Source organism: Mustela putorius, unplaced genomic scaffold (genome assembly GCF_011764305.1).
Source record: "Mustela putorius furo isolate JIRA1106 unplaced genomic scaffold, ASM1176430v1.1 tig00000407_pilon_pilon_pilon, whole genome shotgun sequence".
NCBI classification, from domain to species: domain Eukaryota; kingdom Metazoa; phylum Chordata; class Mammalia; order Carnivora; family Mustelidae; genus Mustela; species Mustela putorius.
The window spans coordinates 23,647,231-23,670,557 of NW_025421373.1; the positions used below are offsets into that span (position 1 = coordinate 23,647,231).

The following is a 23,327-nucleotide window of genomic DNA, read 5'->3' on the forward strand; positions in this document are numbered from 1 at the left end:
TGTTCCCGGAGTGAGTTTCTCAGCCTGGGCCTTTGGGGCCAGGTCGCTCTTTGCTGGGGGACCCATCCTGTACATCGTAGCATGTTTAATAGCATCCCCCACCCTCCGCTCTCGTCCCACCAAATGTCAGCAGTGACACTCCCCAAGTGGTGGTGACCAAAATGCATCTGAACATGGCCAAAGGTTCCCCAGGGGACAAAATCACTATCCTAGAGTCAGACACGGGGCAGATGCTGCTAAGCATCAAGGGGGCAGAAACAGTGGCCAGAAGTCCTGGCTGGGGCTGGTGGGACCGCACACAGCTGTGTTTGTGGGTGGGCAGAAGGACCTGAAGGGAAGGGAACAAACAAGCAAGTTTGTTTACCTTCATGGACTTGTAAAGTTTGTCAGCAAAGAAGAGAGGCTTGTTCTTGACACTTTGGACTGGTAGGATGAGAGAAATGCAGGGAACTTGGTCAGAGGCGGTGTGCCTAGACCATGGGCTGAGCTGGCCTCTCCCACCCCCTCTCCCTCCAGCCTGGGACTGGGAAGGTCACGGCCAGTCCCAGGGTCTTACCCAAGGCCTGATACCTTCACTCCCCCTTCCCGATTCCTCCTCCTCTGGCCCATCCCTCAGCTTGGCTCTCACTGGCTTACAACTCCCTTCTTGCTACAGGGCTTGCAGCTAACCGAGATCAGTCAGGACTCAAAGGGAAGAAACCCAAGGCACAGGGCCTCAAACTTCAAAGGGCCTGAGAATCACTGGAGAACCTGTTGAAAACTTGGGTTTTAGGTGCCACCCCCCAGATTCAGACCCCAGAAATATTTTGAGCACTGGCTCGCAAAGCGTGGTTCCTGGATGGCTCTAGCAGCAGCATCTGGGAACTTGGTAGAAATGCAAACTCGAATGGCCCATACCAGATGCGCTCAGACTGCAACTCTGAAGGGAGGTGACCAACCTGTCCCACTCCACCAGGGATGCTCCTGGTTTTAGTACAAACCAGCATGGTTGGGTCTGCCTACTCTGGGGCAGCCTCATGTTGGAGAGCAACTGATGGACAGGAAGACCAGGCCCGCGGATGACTGTCTGTTGGTGTGATTTAAGGCACTGTGCCCACCCCGGGGCTGTGTTGCTCCAGAGCCTGCCCACTCCAGTTTGCACTGGCAGCCCTGCGCCCCATGCACTACCCCTACCCCCCACATAACGCTGCCTGGCTGTACCAGTCCCAGCCCCTTCCCAAGGCCTGGGGGGCTCTAGCCCTCAGCAGCTGCTGGATTTCAAGGCTCCAGTGTCTACACAGGGGTGTCTCAGGCAGCTTAAGGAGCAGGAGTCAGATACCAGTATCCGAAATCCAGAATGACTCTGGATATAAGTGTGTCTGTGAGGAGGGCAGGGGGCAAGGGGCTGGAGATGCACACCCCAAGGGCACAGTCACCTGGGGTATGTGTCATGTACTGGCTCAGGAAGCCACACACCAACCTTCCTAACTCTCCAGGTATGGTATGCACATGTGTGTGTGTGTGTAAGTGCACATGCGTGCATGGGTGTGCACCCTGGTCCTGCAGAACACAGTGTCTCTCCCTGCCCTCCCCATGACCTCCCCTGGGAGAGCCTGTTCCATCATCCTGCCCTGCAGCCTGGAACAAGTCTTCACACTAACACCCCCTACCACATGCTGGCAGGACCCCCACAATGCTGGGGTTTACTCTCCAGTACGAGGAGCTCTGGAAGCTGCCAAGGCCACCCCTGTCCAGGGAATCTGGCCAAGCTCCCAGCGCCCCCAGCGCTTTCCCGGGACATCCATCAGTTACCGATGGCCACAAACACGTCCCTGACGTCCCCAGACATCTCTTTCTTGATGATGTGCTCCACGTCATAGTTGGTCATCTTGACAAACTCCTGAAAGACTGGCCCCAAGAGAAGCCCCACAGGTGGGGGGTGAGCTTCAATTCAGAGGGTTGGGGGAGATCACCCTTGCCCCGCCCACCCAGCTCCCCTCCCAGGCCATGTCCCAGGGAAGGGGAAAGGGACAGCAGGTGCGGCTGCAGCCCAGGCCCAAGTGCGCTGGGCACGATCGGGTTGGGAGGGAAATTCTGACCTCGAGGCTGCCTTGGGCTCAGAGCCAAATCTGTGTCAAATCAGACGCTGTTCTAGGAACAGACGAGTTCTAGGAATGTGGGCTGGGGTAGCAAAAGGAGCTGGGGTCCTGGTAAAGGCTCTGCCTCCCACTGAATGGCCTTGAGAGAACCCCTACCCCCTTCTGGGCCTCCCCTTCCTCCTGTGTCAAGCTGGGATCGAGATTAATGTAAGTAATCATAATGAAAACACGGAGGAAGTCACCACGTGCCAGGCATTATGCTAAGTGCTTTTCATGCATTATATTTTCTGTATCTTTATTAGCAATCATGTGAGGTAGAACTAAAATCCCAATTGGCAGATAAGGGAGTGAGGGCCCAGATATTCACTAACTTGTCCAAGGTCACACAGCTGATAAGGGGGAGATTCAAATCAAGGCAATCGGGCTCCCAAGTCCATTCTTCCAGCCACTATGCTAATGTACCTTATGTATTTTACTGAAAAGTGCCAGGCAAATCCATATTAAGCCATAAATGTCCTAGTGGCCAGGGCATTTCATGAACTAATGTCAGGTGCGCCCTGTGCATGTGGCCGCCTGGGGCCCCGAGACGTGTGGCTGGTCCTGGTGCCATCAGCACGCCTTGTGGCCTTATTCCTGGCAAACATTGCCAGAGGGTCATGACCCTGAACCTCTGGAGGCAGCCACCACAGTCTACTGGAGTGGCCTTGGGGTTGACAGGCACCAGCCATCCTGTATCCCAGGCATCCCACCTGCTTCCCTAAGGAGGTAAAGGGTGCTGGCCCGAGGCTGAGGGTCAGGAGCAGAGCCAGGGCCAGACTCCCTACCAGCCACAACATTCCGGTGCTGGGTAAGGAATGGGTGTGTGGACACCTGGTTCTTCTCGCCACAGAGAGCGGAGAGGCTCCCATCAGATTTGGGGGCCTTCCTGCAGCATCGGGAAGGGGAGGGGTTGAGGCCTCACCTCTCCGGAGGTGTGGATAGCTCCGTGTGCACAGGATCGTCATGAAACGGGTCTCCAGGGAAGTCTTGTCTCCGCTGGGTCTGTCTGCTATTTCCTGCGGATGCCAGGTTGGGAGAAGGATTTGGGAGGGAAGACACCAGAAAGCCTTGGTTATTATTCACTTTCATGTCTTTGCCTGGGGTGAGGGTGGTCAGAAACTGGGTCATCCCAACTAAGGAGGCTGACATTGGCCCCTTCCTCCCTAACCCTCCATCGCCTTGTCCAGTTCTCAGGAGCCTTCTGGACTGACACGGGGGTGCTCTGCACCGGGTACTTCTGCTTTAGCCTCAGGGCCTTAAGACTGGGGCCCAAGGGAGCGCAAACAAGCACTGGGCATGGGGACGCAGAGTCCTTCTGTTCTCAAGCCCTCCAGAAAGGCCCTCTGGGGAAGTGGGTTTGTTCATTGCAAGGAAAATGGCCTAGCCAAGTGTTTCCCTAAGAGTCTAGATGGGCAAACATATAACACACTGCATATATATGTTTCCACGAGGATCTTCCAGCCATCCACTAGTGCCGTTCATATCGACATTAAATTTTAATTGACATTAAAATAATTCATTTCAGATTAAAAAAGGATCCATTTAAAGAAAAATACTCAAAAACTGGTGGTATATAGCACGAATCATGTGGGAGGTAAGTGGCTAAAATTTGGGAAACACTTGCCTGGCCCATTTTTTACCCAGTGGGGCTCTTAAGAGGCTGTGAAAGGGAGAGAGAGAACCTACGGGCAGGTCCCCAACCACTGCCTGACTGGCCGCTCAGCCCACCCAGAGACACAGCCACTCAGCCCTCACTCAAGAAGCCACGAACATCCCCGTGAAGAACAGGTCACTCACCAAGATCTCAGCAGCCACCTGAGAGCAGGGAGGAGAGAGAGGAGGGAGAGAGGGAAGGCTGAGTCAGAGGAGGCCGGGAGAGGTGGCTCTGGGGCCCTGGGGACGGGGGGGGGGGGGGCAGGGAAGACGGAAAACACCTTTCCTTGATCTTTGGGCTGGAGCCCCAAATGGGGACAGGCCTGGGAATTAATTTTAAAGTGTTTGCCTGAGGGGCTGGGGAGGACACAGAATAGGGCACTCTAACTGTCACTCCTGGCCCCCGAGGGGGACTCCAGCCCTCAGCCTGCTTGTCTCCGCAGGGCGGCCCAGAAGTGAGAAGAGAAGCCCTGAATCCCCCACATCCTTTACCACCAGGGGTCTGAGACCCATCATTTTACCCCCTCGTGTTACAGGCAGGAGAGACAGGGAAGCGGAGGCTGGGAGGCAGGAGACTGGTCAGGGGCACAGCCAAAACCAGGTGCGGGAAATGCCAGTGGTTCGGTCATCTCACAAGGGTGACTCGGTCACTGCGTTATGCTGAGTCCTTAGAACATGATGCTGTTAGGCAAGCAGTAGTGCCTTGGAGTGTCTGGGGAAAAAAATACAGCACCCCCTGGGGGCCCCAGACTGGGTTTTGCTCTTGCCTGTCTCCCTGAAACTCTGCTGAGCCCTTGATTCTATTGGGCAGACCCCAACCATCCTCCTTATAAACTTCACAATAGCCTTACGCTTTAGAAAGCTCTTCTCATTATATATGTTGGCAATGTCTTTCAAAATTTTAAATGCACATGACATCTGATCAAGCAATGACATCACTAGGAATGTGCCTTTACGGACACATGGGCCAAAGCCTTTCAAGATAGCAGGAAAGGGTGTTCACCGCAGCATTCTTTGTAATAGAGGAAAAACTGGAAACTACCAATAGATGATTTGTTAAACAAACTATGGTTATCCAATAATGGAAATCCACAAAGCTATTCAAAAGAATGAGTCTACAGTACTGAGAAGGAGAGTTTCCCCTTAAATTAAGCCAAACAAAAGCAGAGCACATTGTTTGCAACAGTGTTCCTTTTATCTGGATAAGAAAAGGTAAAGGCACCCTCACTCTTACATATTTGCTGGGAAGTCATGCTATAGGCATGGTCAAGGTGCCACGGGCGGTGGTTACCTTTGAGGAGAAGGACTGGGAAAGCTTTTGCATTTGATTTTTCCTGAAATTCTATGTTTCCATTTTCTCAACAAGCAAATGTGTCCTTTCGATGTTTTATTTTAATGTTCAATAGAAGTTATCGGGGCCATGGGGATCACGGGATTCTTTTGGACTTTTTTCATCCCTTTCTGTATTAAAAACCTAGCTGAAACTTGAGGACGTTATGGTCCGTGAAATAAGCCAGTGATAAATGGGTAGATACTGCAGGACTGCAATTACACACGGTCCCTATAGTCAGATTCAGAGAGACAAGGTAGAAGTGGTTGGTTGTTGTCAGGGGCTGGGGGAAGGGGAGGGGCAGTTACTGTTTAATGAGGACACAGTTTTAGTTTTACAAGAGAAAATGAGTTCTGGAGACGGATGGTGGTGATGGTTGCATAGCAAGGGGGACATGCACTACAGTCACTAAACTGTATACTTGAAAATGGTGTTGATGGCACATTTTACGATGTGTCATGCCTTATTATGTGTTATGTGCATTTTACCACCATTTATAAAAAGGGATGCTAAAAAATACCTGTTTTTTGTTTGTTCGTTTTTTAAAGAGAGGGAGATATGTCATTTTTCTATTTTTATTTTTTTTAAAGATTTATTATTTATTTGACAGATCACAAGTAGGCAGAGAGGCAGGCAGAGAGAGAGGAGGAAGCAGGCTCCCTGCAGAGCAGAGAGCCCGACGTGGGGCTCGATGCCAGGACCCTGGGATCATGACCTGAGCCGAAGGCAGAGGCTTTAATCCACTGAGCCACCCAGGCGCCCCGAGGGAGATATTTAAAAAATCAAACAAAAGGGGGCACTTGGGTGGCTGAGTTGGTGAAGTGTCTGACTCCTGATTTCGGCCAGCGTAGGGTTCTACACTGGGCATGGAGCCAGCTTAAGATTCTCTCTCTCTGCCCCTCCCCACCTTCTCTCTCTTGCTCTCTAAAAAAAAAAAAAAAAAAAAAAAAAAAAAAAAAAAGGCAAATAAATAGGAATCTAAAGTGCCATCCACCCCCCCCCAGACATATTTGTTTTGTCAGAGCATCTGTAATGATATGTGCAATATGATAAACGCAGTAGGCTATTAAAACAATTTTTCAGGGGCGCCTGGGTGGCTAAGTGGGTTAAGGCCTCTGCCTTCGGCTCAGGTCATGATCCCAGGGTCCTGGGATCGAGCCCCACGTCGGGCTCTCTGCTCAGCAGGGAGCCTGCTTCCTCCTCTCTCTCTGCCTGCCTCTTTGTCTACTTGTGATGTCTGTCTGTCAAATAAATAAATAAATAAATAAACAAACAAAACAAAACAATTTTTCAAATAACACAAAGGCTTTTCCCTATTAGCCTAGCTAATAGGCTACAAAAAGTAACCTGGGAAGTTCCTCCAAAATCTAAACACAGAGTTATCCTATGACCCGGCAATTCCACTTCTATCTACCCGAGAGACATGAAAATATACGTACACGCAGAACACGGACACGCGTGTTGACAGCAAGCAGCGCTGTTCTTGAGAAGTAGTCCAATGTCAAGTAGCTGATGCATGGACAAAAAAAAGGTGATGCGGCCATGCAATGAGGTATTATTTGGCAGCGGGAAGGGATGAAGTACCGATATAGGCTAAATACGAATGTTGGACACACTAAGGGAAGGAAACCAGTCATGAAGGGCCATGTATCGTATGATGCAATTTATATGAAATAGGTGAGCCTACAGAGAGAGGAAGTAGGTTAGTGGTTATGCAGGGCTGAGGGCAGGGAGGAAACAAGGAACGTGTTCAGGGTCCCTTTGGGGGTGATGAGATGGTTTAAAATGGACTGGTGATGGTTGTGCACGTCCGTGATGATGCCATGAGCCACTAAGGTGGAGGCTTTCAATGGGCTGAAAGCATCGTGTCTGGGTTCTAGTTCAACAAAACTGTATATTCAAAAATAACAGCCTGGGGATCAAATCATCCCAAACTGGCCACAGGTCTTCACTTCCCTCTGGTTTAGATTGTCTGTGTTATTGTCTGGAACACGGAGGGTGGAAGGGAAGCAGTCAGCGATCCCCATGGGATGGCAGGTGAACACGGCACACTCGTTCGCACAGGGGTCGCAGACCCGGACCTCCAAGAGTTTGGGGTATGCTAGACGCCTAGGGGACAGTGTAGGAAGGAGGAGGCATGACACAAAAAGGACCAGGTCCCCCTGTGTTCTGCAGATTGAACGCCTTCCATTTCTGTGTACATTCTCCTCAGGTGTCCGCATTTCACCTCTAGAAACCTAGCTAAGGAAAACGTTCCTGCGTATGAGGGGACAGTTGGTGACTGGGAAGAGCGCTGCCCAAATAAAGCTTGGTAGTAGCTTCTTAAGTGGAATCGGACATGGCCATTAAGTGACATTGGTTTTTAAAAATAATATGAATGGTATTCGCAGAATATTAATTTATGAATTTATGTATGTATGTATGTATGTATTTGTTGAGGCTTATCTGTTTTCTAGAGTTTCTACAAAGGATAGGTCTTACTTTAGAAACCGAATATTCTGACTCCGAGAAAATGAGTCCACACTAAGACTAATCCGGGTCCAGCACCTGTGAATCTGGATGGGCAGCTGAGTTGGGCAAGGTTCCCTTGTTTCTGCTCCCCAGGTTCTCTCTCACCCCTCCGCGCCTGCAAGGTGTGGATGCAGCCCACCACTCCCCCCTGCTGGCAACAACTGGAAGCACAGCCCCATAGGTAGGCCCCAGGCGGAAGCGTTCCCTAGAGGATGAATTTCAGGGTAGAGGATGGATTTGGGGTGAGCTCTAAGGAGGAAGCCAGGTTCAAAGGCCCTCAAGGGTGCAATGGGACAGTCTGTAGTAGTACTTAATACATACATGTTGAATAAGCGAATGAAACGTGGCCTCAACGGGCCTCCCTAGGGGCTGGGTTCCAGGCTAGTCCTTGTAAACACACCCATATGCAGCTGGAAAACCACACTTAAATGCAGCCCTGTAGCTTTGGACAGCTGCATTCTGAACTGGGGGCTGTACAACTGGAAAGCAGCAGCCCCCTGGTCTGGAGGCTGCGGGGAAATTGCCGTACTGGGTCTGGGAAGGTATCAAATTGTATTAACATAGGCTTTGGTGGGCTTGGGTTCAAATCACACCCCAGCCACCTAGAAACCATACCCTTGTATAGAGCAAGGCACAGGTGAGTGGGGACAGTGCATATGGCCTTAGGAGGGACTGCCCAACCATAATGACCCTTAGGGGATTTGGGCTTGTCTACCCTCCATGAGAAACCATCTCCAGACCTCAAGCTTCCCAGCCTAAGGGGCATGGCAGAAACAGAGCAGCCAAGTGACCCAAGAGAACCCCTGACTCCCTATTCATTTAATAACAAATATTGGCTGAGTTCTGACCATATGACCACTTGGGATACATCAGTGAACAAAACAAAGATCCCAGCCCTTGATGAACTCACTTTCTAGGCTCTCTCAGAACATGTCCCTCAACCTTGGTCCCATTTCATAGGTAAGAAACTGACACCTTTAGCACCCAGGCCCCCTTCCAGCAGGCCCCCAGACCTGCTCCCTCCGGCTCAATTCTACCTAGGCCACTGATTTGCTGTGTGACTTCCAGAAGTTACTCCCCCGCTCTGGTCCTCCATTTTCCCCCACTGTAACATAAGGAGTTTGACCTGGCTGATCTGTAAGTCCCTTCTAGCTCTGAAGGTCTGGGGTCTCTCAGCCTACTCTTCACACAGGATGTCATAAGACCAGCATCACACTCATGAGAATCCTTCCGAAAGTTGTGGAAATACTCAAAGTCTCACTTCTAAGGGTAGAAAGGGGCAAGGGGTCCCTGAGTCTAAGGATCCACCAATTAAAACAGCCTTCCCCGCTCCCAAACAGCCAAGGCCTGGCAAGACGGACATCAGCTGGAGACACTTGGAGGGGGAGGGGACGGTTCTCACCTGGGCATCTTCCCGGGCCTGGTCCCGGTCTTCTCCTGCCTCCTCACGGTTCCCCTGCAACAGGACCCGTGAGAAAGGTCAGTTGCCAAACATCCACCCTCTTTGGCCCTCAGCAGCCACAGGACCCTTGACTCAGCCTCTCTGCCTCTCAGAACCCTCTTCCTGAGCTATAACATGGGGACAGGGATCCTGCCCTCAGAGGGAAGGCTGTGGTAAACATTACATTTGAAGGCACTCAGCCCAAGGCGACTTAAACACAGGCAGCTTCAATACCATGCGTAAGGCCCTGGGGTCTGGGCTGGGGGAATGCAAGCAATGGTGAAGGATACTTGCAGGTAACGTGGGTTGCCCACATGGCCTCGTCCTGTCAACTGGGGACCCAGAAAGCCAGGCTGAGGGCCACCAGGGAGGGCTGCCTGGAGAAGGTGGCCCCAAGCCAGCTTTGAAAAGTAAACAGCGGGAGAAGGCCTCACACGAGCCAGTCACAGCCTCAGCGGTGGGACGGAGAAGGCAAGTAGAGAGGACACCCTTTCTTCATCAGGGGTGGGCTCCTAGCTCCCTGTCCCCCCTTCAGGGCCCCTGGGGGACCAGGTGGGACCTGGGGCCATGAACTCACTCACCGTGGCCAGAGAGATAAGGATCCTCTTGAAGTGGCCAGATGTGTCTGAGCTCAGAGCATCCTCTAGGGACTTGTGATAGTCTGAAACAGAGAAATGGAGTTGTGGGCAGCTGCTGGCTAAGGATGGGGCGTGCTTCTAGAAGCTCAAGACTTGAGCCAGAGCATGTTGGCTGGGGTGGTGGGGATGAAGGTGTTTGCGGTTGGTTTTTAGCAGCATTCGGCCACGCCACTATGGGTCGCGACACACTGACACCCCAGTCCATCGCCTCTGCCCCCATCCCAGCTGAGGGCTCTTGGAACCCTGCCTCTCCTGCTTCATGGTCATTCTATCTTCCCTCTCTTACCTTCCCACCCATCGGACAGGGGCTGGACCCACCCGCTCTGGACACAGCTCTAGCCCTGTCAGTCCCCCGCTCAAAATTTCAGCCACTTTAGAGCTGCTGACAAGGAGAAAAGTTTAAACATTTCTGACTAATACTTAAGATTCTTCACAATAACGTTCTGACCTTCTGCCCATCCAGGAGGCTGCCTGCCTGCTCCCCAGCAGCCTGGACACGTTCTCCTCATTCCCCGCCTCCAGCTGGGACTCTCTGCCTGTGGCGCCCTTTCCTCAGACACAGGGCTGGGCATACCCATGGGCTTAGCAGAGCGTCGTGGCCGAGAGAGGGGAGAACAGCAGAGCTGCGGGGTGAGGTGGTGCTTCTCCCACTGCCTCCCAGCGGTGCTGACCCCAAGGCCTCCCACACTCACCTTCCTTATAGGCCTCACAGATGGCCCGGATTTCTGCATTGGTCCGAGTAGCGAGGATTTCTATGAGAGCCTTTTCATCTGTGCCAGCTCCCTACAAGGTCAAGACCAAGAAGACTTAACCACAGCCCTGACCCCATGCAGAGACTCGAGAGGCCCTGGCCAAGAAGGCCTCTGTTTAAGCAACCATCCAGGGGGCAAATGCTCGGATCACCAGGCCTTCCTGGATTTTCTCTTCACCCCCAGACCAGAGACAGCACAATCAGGGCAGAACATGCCGACTTGTCAAGATTTCCAGAACCTCCCATGAGAACTGCTTTGGACCAAAATTAAAAAGCAAAGAATATGGCCTATAGGCACGTGTATATAAAAAGGCACACACACATATGTCTCTACACATATTTATGTGTAAATGTATAAAAACAACAGAGCTCATGCTTCACAGTATAACTGTGACTGTGGTCTCTGGATGGGTGAAGGATCACAGGCGATTTCTCATTTCTTTTTTTTTTCCTCTGGGTAGATTGTCTCACATACTATTTTGTCAGAAGAAAAAAGGTTCCGTGCCTCAAGGGAAAAACATGCTGGATTTGTTGATATTTGCCTTTGAGGAGTGATCTAGGGACAGACCCGTTAGGTTCTTTGGACTGAAACAGCTACTCAAATGTCCTCACGCTGGGGGAGGGGAGAGGGGCAAAGGAGATGGATGGATCGATAGATTCAAGTATCTGTTAAACACCTGCAACGTGCCAGTCGCCGCACAAGCCGCTGCAGCCACAACTGTAAGAAACAGGAAAGCCACGTTCACTGCCCTTAGAGGTTACTTCCCGTGGGGTGGCCAGTCCGTTGGGGCCCTGACCTGAAGGAGACTGAGGCTGACGGAGATCTTCACAAGTGCTTTATTCAAAGCAGGCATGTGGGGGAGGACAGCCTGATTCCCAGGCTGACAGAGATCTTCACAAGTGCTTTATTCAAAGCAGGCATATGGGGGAGGACAGCCTGATTCCCAGAGCATCCTAAGACCCAGGGTCTAGCCCCTTCCCTAGGGCAGGGTCTGCTAGCCGGACTGCTAGCTGGGTGTGCTCAGCCTCCCTCGGTTTCCCATTGTGGGAAAGGGAAGGGTCGGGTCAGGTTATCTCACTGCTCCCTTCAACCTCTAAACTCCGCATTTTCAAATCCTTTGCTTTTCTTGTCTAGGCATTTTAAAAGGACGAGAACCTCAATTTGCTTTGCCCAGGAAAATGTCTGATCTTCTCTGAATCCTCCAGGGGCCCAAAGTCCTCGTGGTCTCAGGCTCCAGAGCCAGACAGACTTGGTCTGAATCCCAGCTGTTACCTTGTAACGCTGTGACTTTGATCAAGGGACTGAGGCTCAGAGCCAGACTTTCCCATCTGTAAAATGGGGATAAGACAATAGCCTTGCCTTGTGTGTTGGTGAGACAAGTTGCTTAGCCCAGGACGGGTCGCTAAATGCTCTGATGACAGAGAGGAGCCCCATACAGCTGGTCCCTTGGGAAATCAAGCAGCTCTAGCAACAGCTGGGCTGGGACATCACATCCTTTCTTGCTAATCAACCGCAAGGGCAGGTCTTCAGAGTTAACAGTGTCCTTCACACCCATGACCTTGCCTGGCCCACTCCATGCTTGAAGGGCAGGGATGATCGCTGCTGTTTCACAGATGAAGGCATGGAAGTTTAGAAAGTGTAAGGGGCCCAACATCACAGTGAGTTCGAATACAGGCTCTGACTGCTGTTGTTTCCCTTCCAGATCCATCCTGCTTTCTCTAGCTGCTCCTTGAGATCCCCTGACACCACTGATTACTGGGCATGTGACCTCACTTCAGCCAGAGCGGAAGCCAGGACTTTGGTGGAACTTCTGGGAAGAAGGACATACATGCACAAGCCATCCTACCACAAGAAGGAGAAAGCTTTCTGAGAGCAAAGCCACCACAGAAGACAGACAACCTTGGTAGGGGAGAGACAAGAGTCCACGTAACATTATTTGAGTCCCTGGATTCAGCCATGTCTAAAACCAGATGGAGTCCTGTACCTCTGTTATCCCCTTTGTAGTTCACACTAGTTGGAATTGGGCGTGGGAAGGGCTCTGCCAAGGAGCTATGGCCAATCCACACCTGTGCTTGTGGGGAGCCCCCGGGTCCCCCCAACACCCACATACTGGACATCCCTTTGGTGCCCCCACCATACCTCCATGGCCTTCTTCAACTGCTTGGCATCATAATGGGCCGGTGGCATCATGAGCCCTAGAATCAGCCTCGCCAGGTCTCCAGAGATCTCAGACTTCAGATCTGCCATCAAGTCCTAAGAAGGACGGGGGCCGAGGTCACGCAGGCATTACCACGTGTTCCCGAGTGACCCAGGACAGGGAGGAGATATGGAATGAGGAATCAGGGGCTCCAGGTGAATGCTGGGGATAGCGATAGTGGGAACCCACCCCTGTCTTTGCTGAGGTTTGCTATTTAAAGGATGGCAAAAACCCCAAGCAGAGGGAAGACTGGCTCTCCTTGGAGGCAAGGAGGTAGAACAGGAAAGCGGGGGAGGGCTGAAGGACATCATTCCCACTGTGGGGGAAGCTCGCCAGCTGCAAAGGCACAATAATCTCAGTCATTCAGCCTTGGGGCCTTGAAGCCTCTGGAACTCGAGATCCAGAAAACGCTGTGTGAAAGCAACTCATCTCAGCCCCACACTGAGCCATCCCCACGGGTGCTGATCCTGGGGAACTGGGGGACGGACAGAATGTGCTACAGGCAGCCCAAAACCAATGAGGGAGATACTCCAAGAACACATGACCACAGGGGCCCCAGGACCGCCCATACTTGGGCACTGGCTGTGAGAGCCAAGCCCCCCGGGCCTGGCTGAGGCCTCACCCGGCCGAAGTGGGACTTGAAGGTCTGACGGATCTGCTGGCGCTGGGCGTTGCTGCGGTGCGTGATGATGTCGATGATGGTGTCCTCGTCAGTTCCTGAATCATCAAAGCTTCATGGTTCAGAGGAAGACCCACAGCCCACTTCCCCCGTCCCCTCTACGCCACAAAGGGGCCGAGTAGCTACTAAGGGATCCTTCCAACCTGCCCATCTAAATCCCATGGGGACCCCGTGTCCTTTCTCTTCAGCTCCCGGGAGCTGGAGCCCAAGTCCTTGTAACCAGTGCATGTCGACTCTGAGAACATCAAGATACCACCTCTGAACTCCTGGATGAATGCCTTCAACCTCGGACTCCACACAGGACTCCACCTTTCAGAAGGACTCTTGCACCTGTCATCTCAGTCCTAGACATGCTCGGGGGCTATTATCATTCCCAAGAGACAAATGGAGAGGAGGCCCAGATGTGGAGGATTTAAGCCAAGGTCTCTGGGAGGTGCTGTTAGATGGGCAGGGTCAGGGGTGGGCAAAGTGTTGGAGGCCAAACCCGGATCCTGTCCCCGATGGCCTTTCTGAGAACAGGCCATCCACCCACAGAGTAGTTCTTCCCACTAGTTCCAAACAGGGGCTCTGAAGGGGGAACTAGTAGGGGACACTCCCATCCCAGAATTGGGTCTGCAGCTCTTACTTTATAGTGCGGGAAATGGATGCTTTGGAGGCATTGAAGGACCTGCCCAAAGTCACAGTGAGTCGAAAGCAAAGCCAGGGGGAGAACCCAGGCCTTAAGACTTAGTACTTCCTTCTACTCCAGGACACTGCTCCTGACAGGCTGGGGGACACCTTGGTCTCTAGGAAGGGCTCATTCCCAGGTCCTTACAACCCCCCTCACTCCTGCTTAGACTCATGGAGCCAGGACCCTCCTCGTTCTGTGGACCCTAGTTTAGGCCTCCGCTCTCACTCCTGCCCAGCCCACTGCCCAGCCTGCCACACCTGCTGCCCCAGAAGTCCACCCACCCCTTCCTGGTCCCCTTACCGAGTCCCTTCATGGCCTTCCGCAGTGCTTTGGCATCAGCGTCAGGGTTGAAGTTGTCGACTGGACGCACGGTTCCCTTCAGCTGCGAGAAGCAGAAAGAGCCTCAGCAGGTGTCTGGAGGCCCCCCTGGGGGCCAGGCCAAGAGAGGAGCATGCAAGAGAGGGGAAGCTTTCCCCATGAGCTCCAAACCAAGCAGCTTCGGGGGAAAGAGGCAGGGGTGAAGGCACAGCAGACAGACCCCTGCCCTAGAGCTGAGAAAGGGAGAGGGGGCAAGAGACAGACCCAGACCTGGGAGCAGGGCAAATGCTGGTCAAGCCAGCTTCCTGCCCCAGGAGTTAGCCCTGCCCTAGCTGCACTGGGGCCTCCCCAGTCCCTGTCAGAATCCTGCCCTGTCCCCAAGGCCCTCCTGCCTCTTTAAGATCCCCATCCCCTGAAAAGGCAACCAAAATGTCTGAAATCCCAGAACAGAATCTCCCAAATTCAGTCACTCCTAAGTGGGGTTCTCAGTGTTTCCTTATTTGCATATGCCCTGTTCTATTTCTCAATATTTCTACTGAATTCAACCTCTTTTCTGTTTTACTTAAATGCATTCACTTTTAAGTGTATTTAAATACTCCTGAAGGGCAAGGAGCTTTGTTCATTTCGTTCTTGGATGGATCCCGAGTGCCTACAACAGAAATAAGCACTCAAAATATATTTGCTATGTGGATTAATGAATGAAAAGAATTTTGAATCACTATCATAAAGAGAAAATTGGTCTTAAGTGCCATCGACGGATGATAACCCATGAAAATAAATGTAATAAAGAGAAAATACCGTCTTGTCAAATATCACCAAATTTAAGCAGATGCTGTTGCTTGTCAAAAGCTCTGAACTTGAAGTTAGCTCTCTCAGCTCAGTTTGTGAAAAAAGGAAAGCCAGTGAGGGTGGCACGGAGCCAGACTCTCTCTCTGACAGAATGAGGAGGAGGTTGGGATTGAAAAGTCGCTCTCTCACTATGTGAGGTTTGGTGTTACCAAATGCCCCCAAGGCTCCCCTCACCCGAAAGAATTCATTTCTTAGGTAATTTAAAGTCACCTGCAATGACACTTCTTGGCTTGCAATTTGGGAAATGCTGTTCTAGAATATCAGTGCTCAAGAGCCCTTGGAAGGCACTAAGTTTGCCGTGTCTAACACCTCGCTCGAAAGATGGAGACAGAGGCCGGGAGAGGTAGGGACCTGCCAAAAATGGCTCCATGAGTAACAGAGAGAATGCAACGTGCCAAATTATTTTCACGTAGACCAAGGGCTACTAGTCCCTGGAATGGTTAGCCCCCAGTACGTCCGCGGACCCTGGGTCTCAGGATGGTCAGAACAACCTCGAGTCACCCAGCGCCCTGAGGGGTGACAGATCATCTGGAAGCCTCCAGAGGCCAACTGTCTGACCGAGGATGACACAGGCCCATCCACAGAACCAGACATGTCTCCGTTCAGCAAGCCCTGTTAGTACTCAGCGGGCCCCCAACGCTCCCCTGCGTGTTAGAAGTTAGGGCGGGAATCAGAGGCCCACAGCAGAGTGCCCGCCCACCAAACTCATCACTCCTGGAAGACAAAGAAGCTTCAGATGTGAGAACCGATGTCTCAGGTTGGCCGCCAGGGGGCAGCTGGGTGCCAACCGGAGCAGCGGGAAGGTGCGAGCAGAAGACCGGAAGCTTGTGGTCAAGAGGTCAAGCAGGAGGTGGGGAGGGTCTGACCTCTACTCGGGCCACTGCACTAAGCTCCCACATCTGATAGGCCACCTGCGCTGCCTCCGGGAAGAACTGGCCAGCAGCACTGGAATGGAGGGGGTTGGGGAGAGGATAGAAGGGAAGGTCATCGTGGGCAAGACCACACACACAGCAACAGCCATGTATGCACACGGACAAGGACACACACACACACACACAGCCACACACTTGAAGTAAATCCATCTTGCTTTACCTCCTATCAAGCCTCATCCATCCAGAGCCTCCCCGCCATTTTTAGAAACCTTCTACCTTCTCCTGCGACCCCCTGCAGCGCTCGGTCTGCCCAGCTGCCTTCTAGGCTCTATGTTCCCAGCAGGAGCGGATTTCTTGAATACTCTGTCCTCCCCTTTCTCCCTCGTGATTTGAGTGATTTCTACCCGACTCTCCCCTCTCAAACAAGCTCAGTTACCAGCTTACGGCCATGTCCCCTCGCTTTCTCCTCCTGCAAACTACATGGGCTTACAAGATGCTGAGTAAATGTCTGCGGAACTGAAATCAGCCCCAAGGCACTTGTCAAAGGTTAACAGAAGGTTCTCGTATCCCTTACTTCACTGGATCCTTATAAGCTCTGGGAGAGGAAGTCAGAGGACCTATGGCTCCCCTCCTAGTCCACAAATCTGGTCAAGTCACACCCAGTGTCGTCTCTCCCACGGCTCCCACTACCCCAGGAGAGGTTCTTCTGCCAGCAGGAGGCCCCCAGGCCCTGCCCACCTCTCACCCTCTTTTCTTCCCGGCCCCAGCAAAAGTGCAGCATCAGGTACAGAAATGAACCAGGCTGAACGTGGTGGTCTCTAGGTCTTTCCTCCACCCACTCTCCTTCAGAGCCTCTCTTCACCTCTTCCTCCTTAAGGTCTCCCTCAGGCCTCTGCTTCTCTACCCGCAGTCTGGGAGAGTGCCCCGATCTGTGCGTTCCCAGGCACAGAGACTTTCCCTATCCCGTGACGACCCCACATGTAGGCCCTGGTCCGGAAGCCCCACCGGGCTGGGGGCTTCACCAGGGCTTCCCTGCCAAGAGGCCTGTCCCAGAACATACTGGGCACGAACGTGCTGAATAAAGGAGCAGGCAGACCGGGCACCTGTATTTTTTCCATCAAACAGATGATGAAATGGGAAGCAGTTATGAGGTAGCGGGGCTTGGACCCCCCTGTTCTGGATTCCCAGTCCACCCCCACATGGGAGCAGACACCCCCACCCCTCCCCCAGTCTGGGAGAGCCCATTCCCGTCACACACACTCACAGACTTTCACCAGGCACTGAGGAATCCCCAAGCTCATCCAGTCCATGCATCCATCAGGATGAGGGCCAGGGGAGCCTGGCCTGCCACCGCTCCCCCCACTCAGGCCACCCCCTCCAGCCCAGGGTCCAGGAGCCACTTACTCATCATCACCCCCACAGAGTTTCAGCAGAGCCTTCTTGTAATCACCGGATGTGTCGTTCTGGGGAGAAAGTGAGACAGAGAAAGGTGACCTCTCACCCTTGTGCTCCCCTCGGATAAGGAGGGGAGGTTGCGCAGAGCCCAAAATAGGGGAAGGCTGAACACTTATTTGTGGCAATCCTGACTCTCCTCTGGTCTGGGGTGGCAGAGACCACCAAGCAGTGGTGTGCTGGCAAGTCCTGAACAACCAGCTCTCGGGGAGGGGAGAAGGTTAAAAAGCCCTAATTTCTAATATCTGCCAATTTCCGTGGTGTAAACACGTCCAACAGGGATACTTTCGAGCTACCCATAGGATTTCACTGAACGTGAAGCCCATGGGAGCCGGCCCCAGCACACTTCTACTCTCTGACCATCCCCAGCCCAGCACCCCCATGTGAAATAGTCCATGGAAATAGGGTTCCATGAACCAAAACACCAGGAAACGCCAAACCCAGACCAATGGATGTAGCGTATTTTATGCCTCTCTCAGAGCTTCATGATGGATTTAACCAATTAAAGGCTGTGAGAAGTTCTGAAGGCAACAGGCTGCCTTGTCTTTACTTTCACTAGCTTTTTCCAAACACTTCCCATGAACCATTGTTGCATTTAATATCTATAACACTCGGGGAGCATAGCTTGAACTCAGAAAGCTTTATCTCACTCACCACCCCCAAAAAGAAAAATACCCAACCCTCTATGTGTCTCTTGGCCGAGTGTCAGAGGCTGGACATCGCAGTCATCACAGATCACGTGGCCCGGGGCCAAGAGTTCTACCCTGACTTCTGCAGCCTGAGCTCACTGCCCTTGGGATGGAGTCCTCATCCTTAACTCCGCCCGCGTGCCCTTCCTGACCCAGGTCCGCCTTCCTTTTGAGCTTCTTGACTCATAAGCACCACCAGACATTTGCTTCTCTGTTGAGTTGTCTCACGTGCCCTGAACGTGCCATGAGGCAGGGGCTCCTGGGGTTCCCAAGAGGCTCCCAGCTCCTCAGAACTGTTCTTTCCTCCTAGGAGTGGTTCCCAAGCCCTCCGCTCCTCTCCGTACCCTGTTGGCTCCGCTCACCTTGATCATGCTATACAGGGACTTCTCATACTTGGTCCGGAATATCTCCCGAATGTCAAGCATGTCCAGCTCACTGCGGGTGACCATGATGCGGATCAGGGTGTTGTCCCGAGTCCCCAGGCCCTGGAAGACAAGTGGGTTTGGGGGACAGGAACCTGAGAGGAGGCCAGACGGCTGACAGCCCCCAGCTGGTTGAAAAATACAATTTTTGTGCTAACACATTAAAATTAAGAACAAAAGAAACAAAACATTGCCTTTCCCCTGAAGCTCCCTATGTGTCCCTCTTGCTGTAATTTCCTTCCTCCTTTCATACGTCAGGTCCATCCTTGGTTTCCTTGACAATTTTACCATAACTGTATAACTCTAAGTACAGATTGTTTATGGTTAGATATCTTGGAACACTGTAAACAAACCACTTTGCATTTATTTCTTTTGCTACGCCTGATGGACACTGGGTTGTAAAAAATTTAGAAGAAACTGCCACATTCTTCGGAATGCATGCACACAGGAACCTTCTCTCCCCGGCTGAGCTGCCCGAAAGAGAATGGGCCATATTTCCCTTGCCCTTGGGATGGCCGACTGATGCCACGAAGGCCTGAGCTCCTAAGCCTTGGGTCTGTGGCCTCTGCATTCATGGGTCCTGTTGTGCTACAGAACTATCATCAGTTTCTGTGTGTCCTGTGGGCAAAACAGTGGGAATCACTGTTCTCATGTACATGCTTAGGGTAGAATCGCTGGGTCACAGGGGTAAACATTGCAAGTCTTAGCCGACAACGACAAGTATCTTCCAAAGTGGTCTAATCTACATCCACTGTACAGAAACATTCTGGTCAATTAATATTTTTGAAACGTGTGGGTTTCTAGCTCCTCTGGCTGGATGGGTCCAGTGCGAGCTGTCATAACACCCTGTTATCAATCACGAGGCGGGAGCAGGTATCTGGGTGGGCAGGCGTGCGCCCAGACAGTGACCCAAGCTCAGGAGCTCGCCTGGAAAAAGGGCCGTCACTCTCTCCTGTAGTCAATCCCCTGAGGGCTCTCTTTGGCCAGTGGGCCCTACAGACTTGTCAGAATGTCTCTACAGTCCCATGGGGATGGGCAGAGACCCCCTCCACAGCTCTTTCCCACTGATCCCACACATACACACACACACACCTTCATCGCTTTGAAGAGCCTTTCCGCAAAATATTCTGGAGTGCTCCGGATACATTTCACTGGGAAGAGGGAAGGAGAGGCGGAGTTACTCCAGCTGTCTCGGAATGGGTTGGGGTGGCCTGACCCCTTCTTTATTCCTACCCCTTAGGGACCACGAAGGGCAAACCCAGGATGGATCCAGGCTCCTGATAACCCAAGGCGCCACCCCCTTTAACACAAACCCAGAACTTCGAGAAATCAGGAACTGGGCTGGTGAAATGTGGGCTGTGCCTCTTAAAGACCCACTTCGTCTTTCTAGTCTGCTGGGGGGCTGGCAGGGAGCAGGCCCAGGTGGGGGGCAGCACCTGCGGTAGAGCTGGGAGGGGTGTTTCTGTTCGTCTTGCTGCGGCCACAAGGGTATCGGCAGCTACGTCACTTTGGATCCTGCTAGGAGAGCAGGCCAGAACCTGACTGCCTAAAGCAGAGTGGGTTGGGGACAGCTCCGGGAAGGAGGAGGAGGCTGGGGCTAGAGCTCTCCCCCAGGAAACACGCACACAACCCTCCCCAGACTCGGACAGACTGCCTCTTGCCATGTCGAGCTTCTGAGGGCCTCTGGGTCAGGCAGAGCCTCACCCCCACCCCCATTTATCAGATGAGGGAACTGAAGCCCAGAGAGGACAGGAGACTTGTCCCAAGTCAAGAGCAGATTTGGGAGAAGTCCTGGGTTGGAATCTTGGGTCGACCAACCGACTAGTCAGATCCTGGTGTGCCCTGTGCCTATGATACCCCAAGTCATGACTGAACTACCCCTTGGCAAGTGACATAGCCTCTGCGAGATACGGTCTCCTTATCTGTGAAGTGGAGATCATGCCCCTCTCCTGGGTCTTTTTTCAAGATTAAACACTCCACACAGCACGCCGCATGTGGTATGGGCCCCACACAAGTCTGCTCTCCTGCTGGTTCTTCCTCTGGGCCCGGGCTCATAGCTCTATCTTGCCCCGCCTGCTCTATCTCACAGGAGGGAGTGACAGGAAGTCAGCCCCCCAAGGCTCCACTCCCTGCCTCCCTGACTTCATGTGGCCTTGGCCAACCCGCAGAACTCACTGCGCGTCCGATTTTCTCCTTCCTGCCTCCAGATCATGTAATCCCTCTTTCCCATTCTTGGGCTCTTGTTCCTGGGCCAGAATCCCAGAATCCCCCAAAGCCCCTGGGAATGCAAGGTCAGGACATACCCACAGCCAGCATCAGCTTCTCGAAGTCCCCAGACAGCTCTCCTCGGATGCTGGCTTCGATTGGCTTCCCAGTGGTCTTCAGATACTCATCAAACACTGAGTCAGAGAGACAGGGGTGTTGAGAGTGCCCCAGAAGGCAGGAGAAGCCAGGACTTCAGAAGGGGAGGCCAGGACCAGAGTGCCCACCATGAAGTCAGGGCTGGTCTTTGAGGAGCTGGCCAGCAGGGAAGTCAAGCACACCACCAGTCACCATGCAGCTAGGCCGTGTATGACGTGAGGGACTTATGTGTACCTCACACTCCAACAGGAAGCAGGTATTCAGCTGGGAAGGTTGAGCATCCTGTCAATGACTTTCCTGAGGGACTACACAAACCACCATCTAATAAAATCAGGACTAGTATTTGCATTGTAGGTGAAGTAACTACCCTGCTCTATTAGTAGCAAAGGAAAAAAAGAATGGAATCGTTGGCACAACTCCAGGGGAGCAGCTGTAGGTCCTTGTTCTCTGGAACTTACCCAACCGAAGATGCTGCTTGCTGCGATTTCCCAAAATGTAAATGAACTGGGCTTCATCTGTTCCCCATTTCAGTTCCCCTGCCTCGTACAGGTCCTGAAGGGGAAGAGGAAGGACTTCATGGAAAGGAGACAGAACTTGCTGGCCAAGCGAATCAGCTGCTGCTGAATCCCTGAACATACGAGTAACTGGTAGCCTCAGGACCTCTGCATACACCTGTATACCCTCCTTTCTTTCTGGGGACACTCCAACTCAACGTTCAAGGCCCAGATTAAATGTCCCATTTGTTCTTGAAGCATTTCCTGATGTCCCCAAGGTGGAGTCCTCTTTCTTCCCCTCCTTCCCTCTTCTAGGCTCCCATAGGTTTCTACTTCTCTATTGCTTTGCTCCACTGTATAACAACTTCTTTATAAGCCTGTCTTCCCACTATGGCATGGGCTCCTCAAAGACAGGGACTATGTCTTAGCATTCTCTGTATCTACCCTTGCCGTGTTGCATGCACACAGTGGGGCTCAAAACACCTTGAACGTAATGCTATATCCCTAGAGACGGTGTTTGTATGACTAATATATGCCTTTCTCTCCTGGTACTGTGTGATTTTCATCAGTAGTGATCCCCCAGTGCTTGGCAGAGTGCCCGGCACATAGTAGGTATTCAACACATATTAGTTAACTGAATGAATAAAGGAACAAATGACAAAAGCTCCAAAATATATCTCACCAACTTTATATATGTTGCGTACCTTTGAAAGACAATTTAAGTCCTTTCTTCAACAAAGCACTGTATAAAACGCCGGCCATGAATCAGTTATTTCTGGTATTTGATGCAAATTACTCGGCCCCTAGCCCTTCCCCGGATCCCCAAGCAACTAGCTCTCGGGGTTCCCTTGCTGTGCCCCAAGAGCCCCTGGTCAGTGCTGGTTTACCTGGACGTCCTGCTGTACCAAGTCCTCGCTCACAACATCATCCGCCTCCCTGGTTCCCTGAGCAGAAACACAGGGACATGGGATTAACATACCAGGGCCAGGGAGATGGGAGTGGTGTGGATACCAGGGAGAGAACAGGACAGTAGAGAAAGTATGGTGGCCCAGGCGGGTCTTGGAGCAGTGACTTCAGCTGCCACATCAAGACTGAAGCATCTATTTTGTGGGGAATCACGGGGTTTGTTGGCTTTTCCCTTCATCCTTGGAGTTGAGAACAAAGGGGAGAGTCCTGAGAATGACCAAGGTCCCTCTAGGTGCCCCATCCCAGAGCCAGCCAGAGCCTGTACTGAGAACAGGACCCCATACAGGTCCTGGTATGGCTCACGATGCCCATGGAAAATGATACTACAGGGCTAAAAAGATTGCACACCGGCGTTCCACTGGGGGCTCACAGACCTTGACCCAGAAAACTCAGCAGGGAGGATCTGAGACTTGGGCCCTGAGATCCGAGCTCACAAGCAGTGAAGGCACACAATGCTATTGGTGTTTCTGCTGCTCCGCCCAGGCTCAGTGCCCCATCCAACAAAGGAACTCGCAAAGGATGGGGCCAGCCCAAGTGGGCATCGTGCTTCCGTGGGCACGGGTCAGCCCTACGCTTCTCTCCTCCTCCTCTGGACTATGAATCCCCTGGGCTCTCCTGAAGACACAGCTTCAGAAGACAGAGCCCGCACATTCACAATCCATGCTGTGGCACTGCCCCCCTGGTGTTAGATGTTGAAAAGGAGCTGGAACTCTCCAAAACTTTGAACTTGGGGGCAAAGGTCACACTTGCCCATTCCTGCTGTTTCCAGTAATCCCCCAGCTGCTTACTGTGGGATATGGGTTGCTATGGCAATGGAGAAAACGACCTGGGAGCAGCTGGGGTCAACTGTGTATGGGAGCAGAGGAAGTGAAAGAAACAGAGAAATGGCTTAATTCCTATATAAAGCTTCCCACAA

General features: G+C 52.3%; 1 protein-coding gene across 4 annotated transcripts in view; it reads right to left on the reverse strand.

Annotated features, from left to right (window-relative positions):
- Positions 1–23,327, reverse strand: part of ANXA6 (annexin A6) — a 46,417-nt gene that overhangs the window by 3,940 nt on the left and 19,150 nt on the right. For 2 of the 4 annotated variants that reach the window (XM_004737793.3, XM_045079585.1), the window contains exons 8-24: positions 22,333–22,389; positions 21,410–21,503; positions 20,894–20,989; positions 19,683–19,741; positions 18,531–18,653; positions 17,432–17,490; positions 16,022–16,100; positions 14,289–14,370; positions 13,262–13,356; positions 12,582–12,695; positions 10,383–10,473; positions 9,634–9,713; positions 9,014–9,067; positions 3,915–3,932; positions 3,040–3,133; positions 1,792–1,887; positions 365–423 (exon numbers count right to left, since the gene is read on the reverse strand). In XM_004737793.3, coding sequence (XP_004737850.1) covers positions 365–423; positions 1,792–1,887; positions 3,040–3,133; positions 3,915–3,932; positions 9,014–9,067; positions 9,634–9,713; positions 10,383–10,473; positions 12,582–12,695; positions 13,262–13,356; positions 14,289–14,370; positions 16,022–16,100; positions 17,432–17,490; positions 18,531–18,653; positions 19,683–19,741; positions 20,894–20,989; positions 21,410–21,503; positions 22,333–22,389 — 1,350 coding nt within the window. Of the gene's footprint in view, positions 1–364; positions 424–1,791; positions 1,888–3,039; positions 3,134–3,914; positions 3,933–6,539; positions 6,610–9,013; positions 9,068–9,633; positions 9,714–10,382; positions 10,474–12,581; positions 12,696–13,261; positions 13,357–14,288; positions 14,371–16,021; positions 16,101–17,431; positions 17,491–18,530; positions 18,654–19,682; positions 19,742–20,893; positions 20,990–21,409; positions 21,504–22,332; positions 22,390–23,327 lie in introns of those variants that run through there. The other 2 variants (XM_004737794.3, XM_045079586.1) reach the window with 2 other exon arrangements.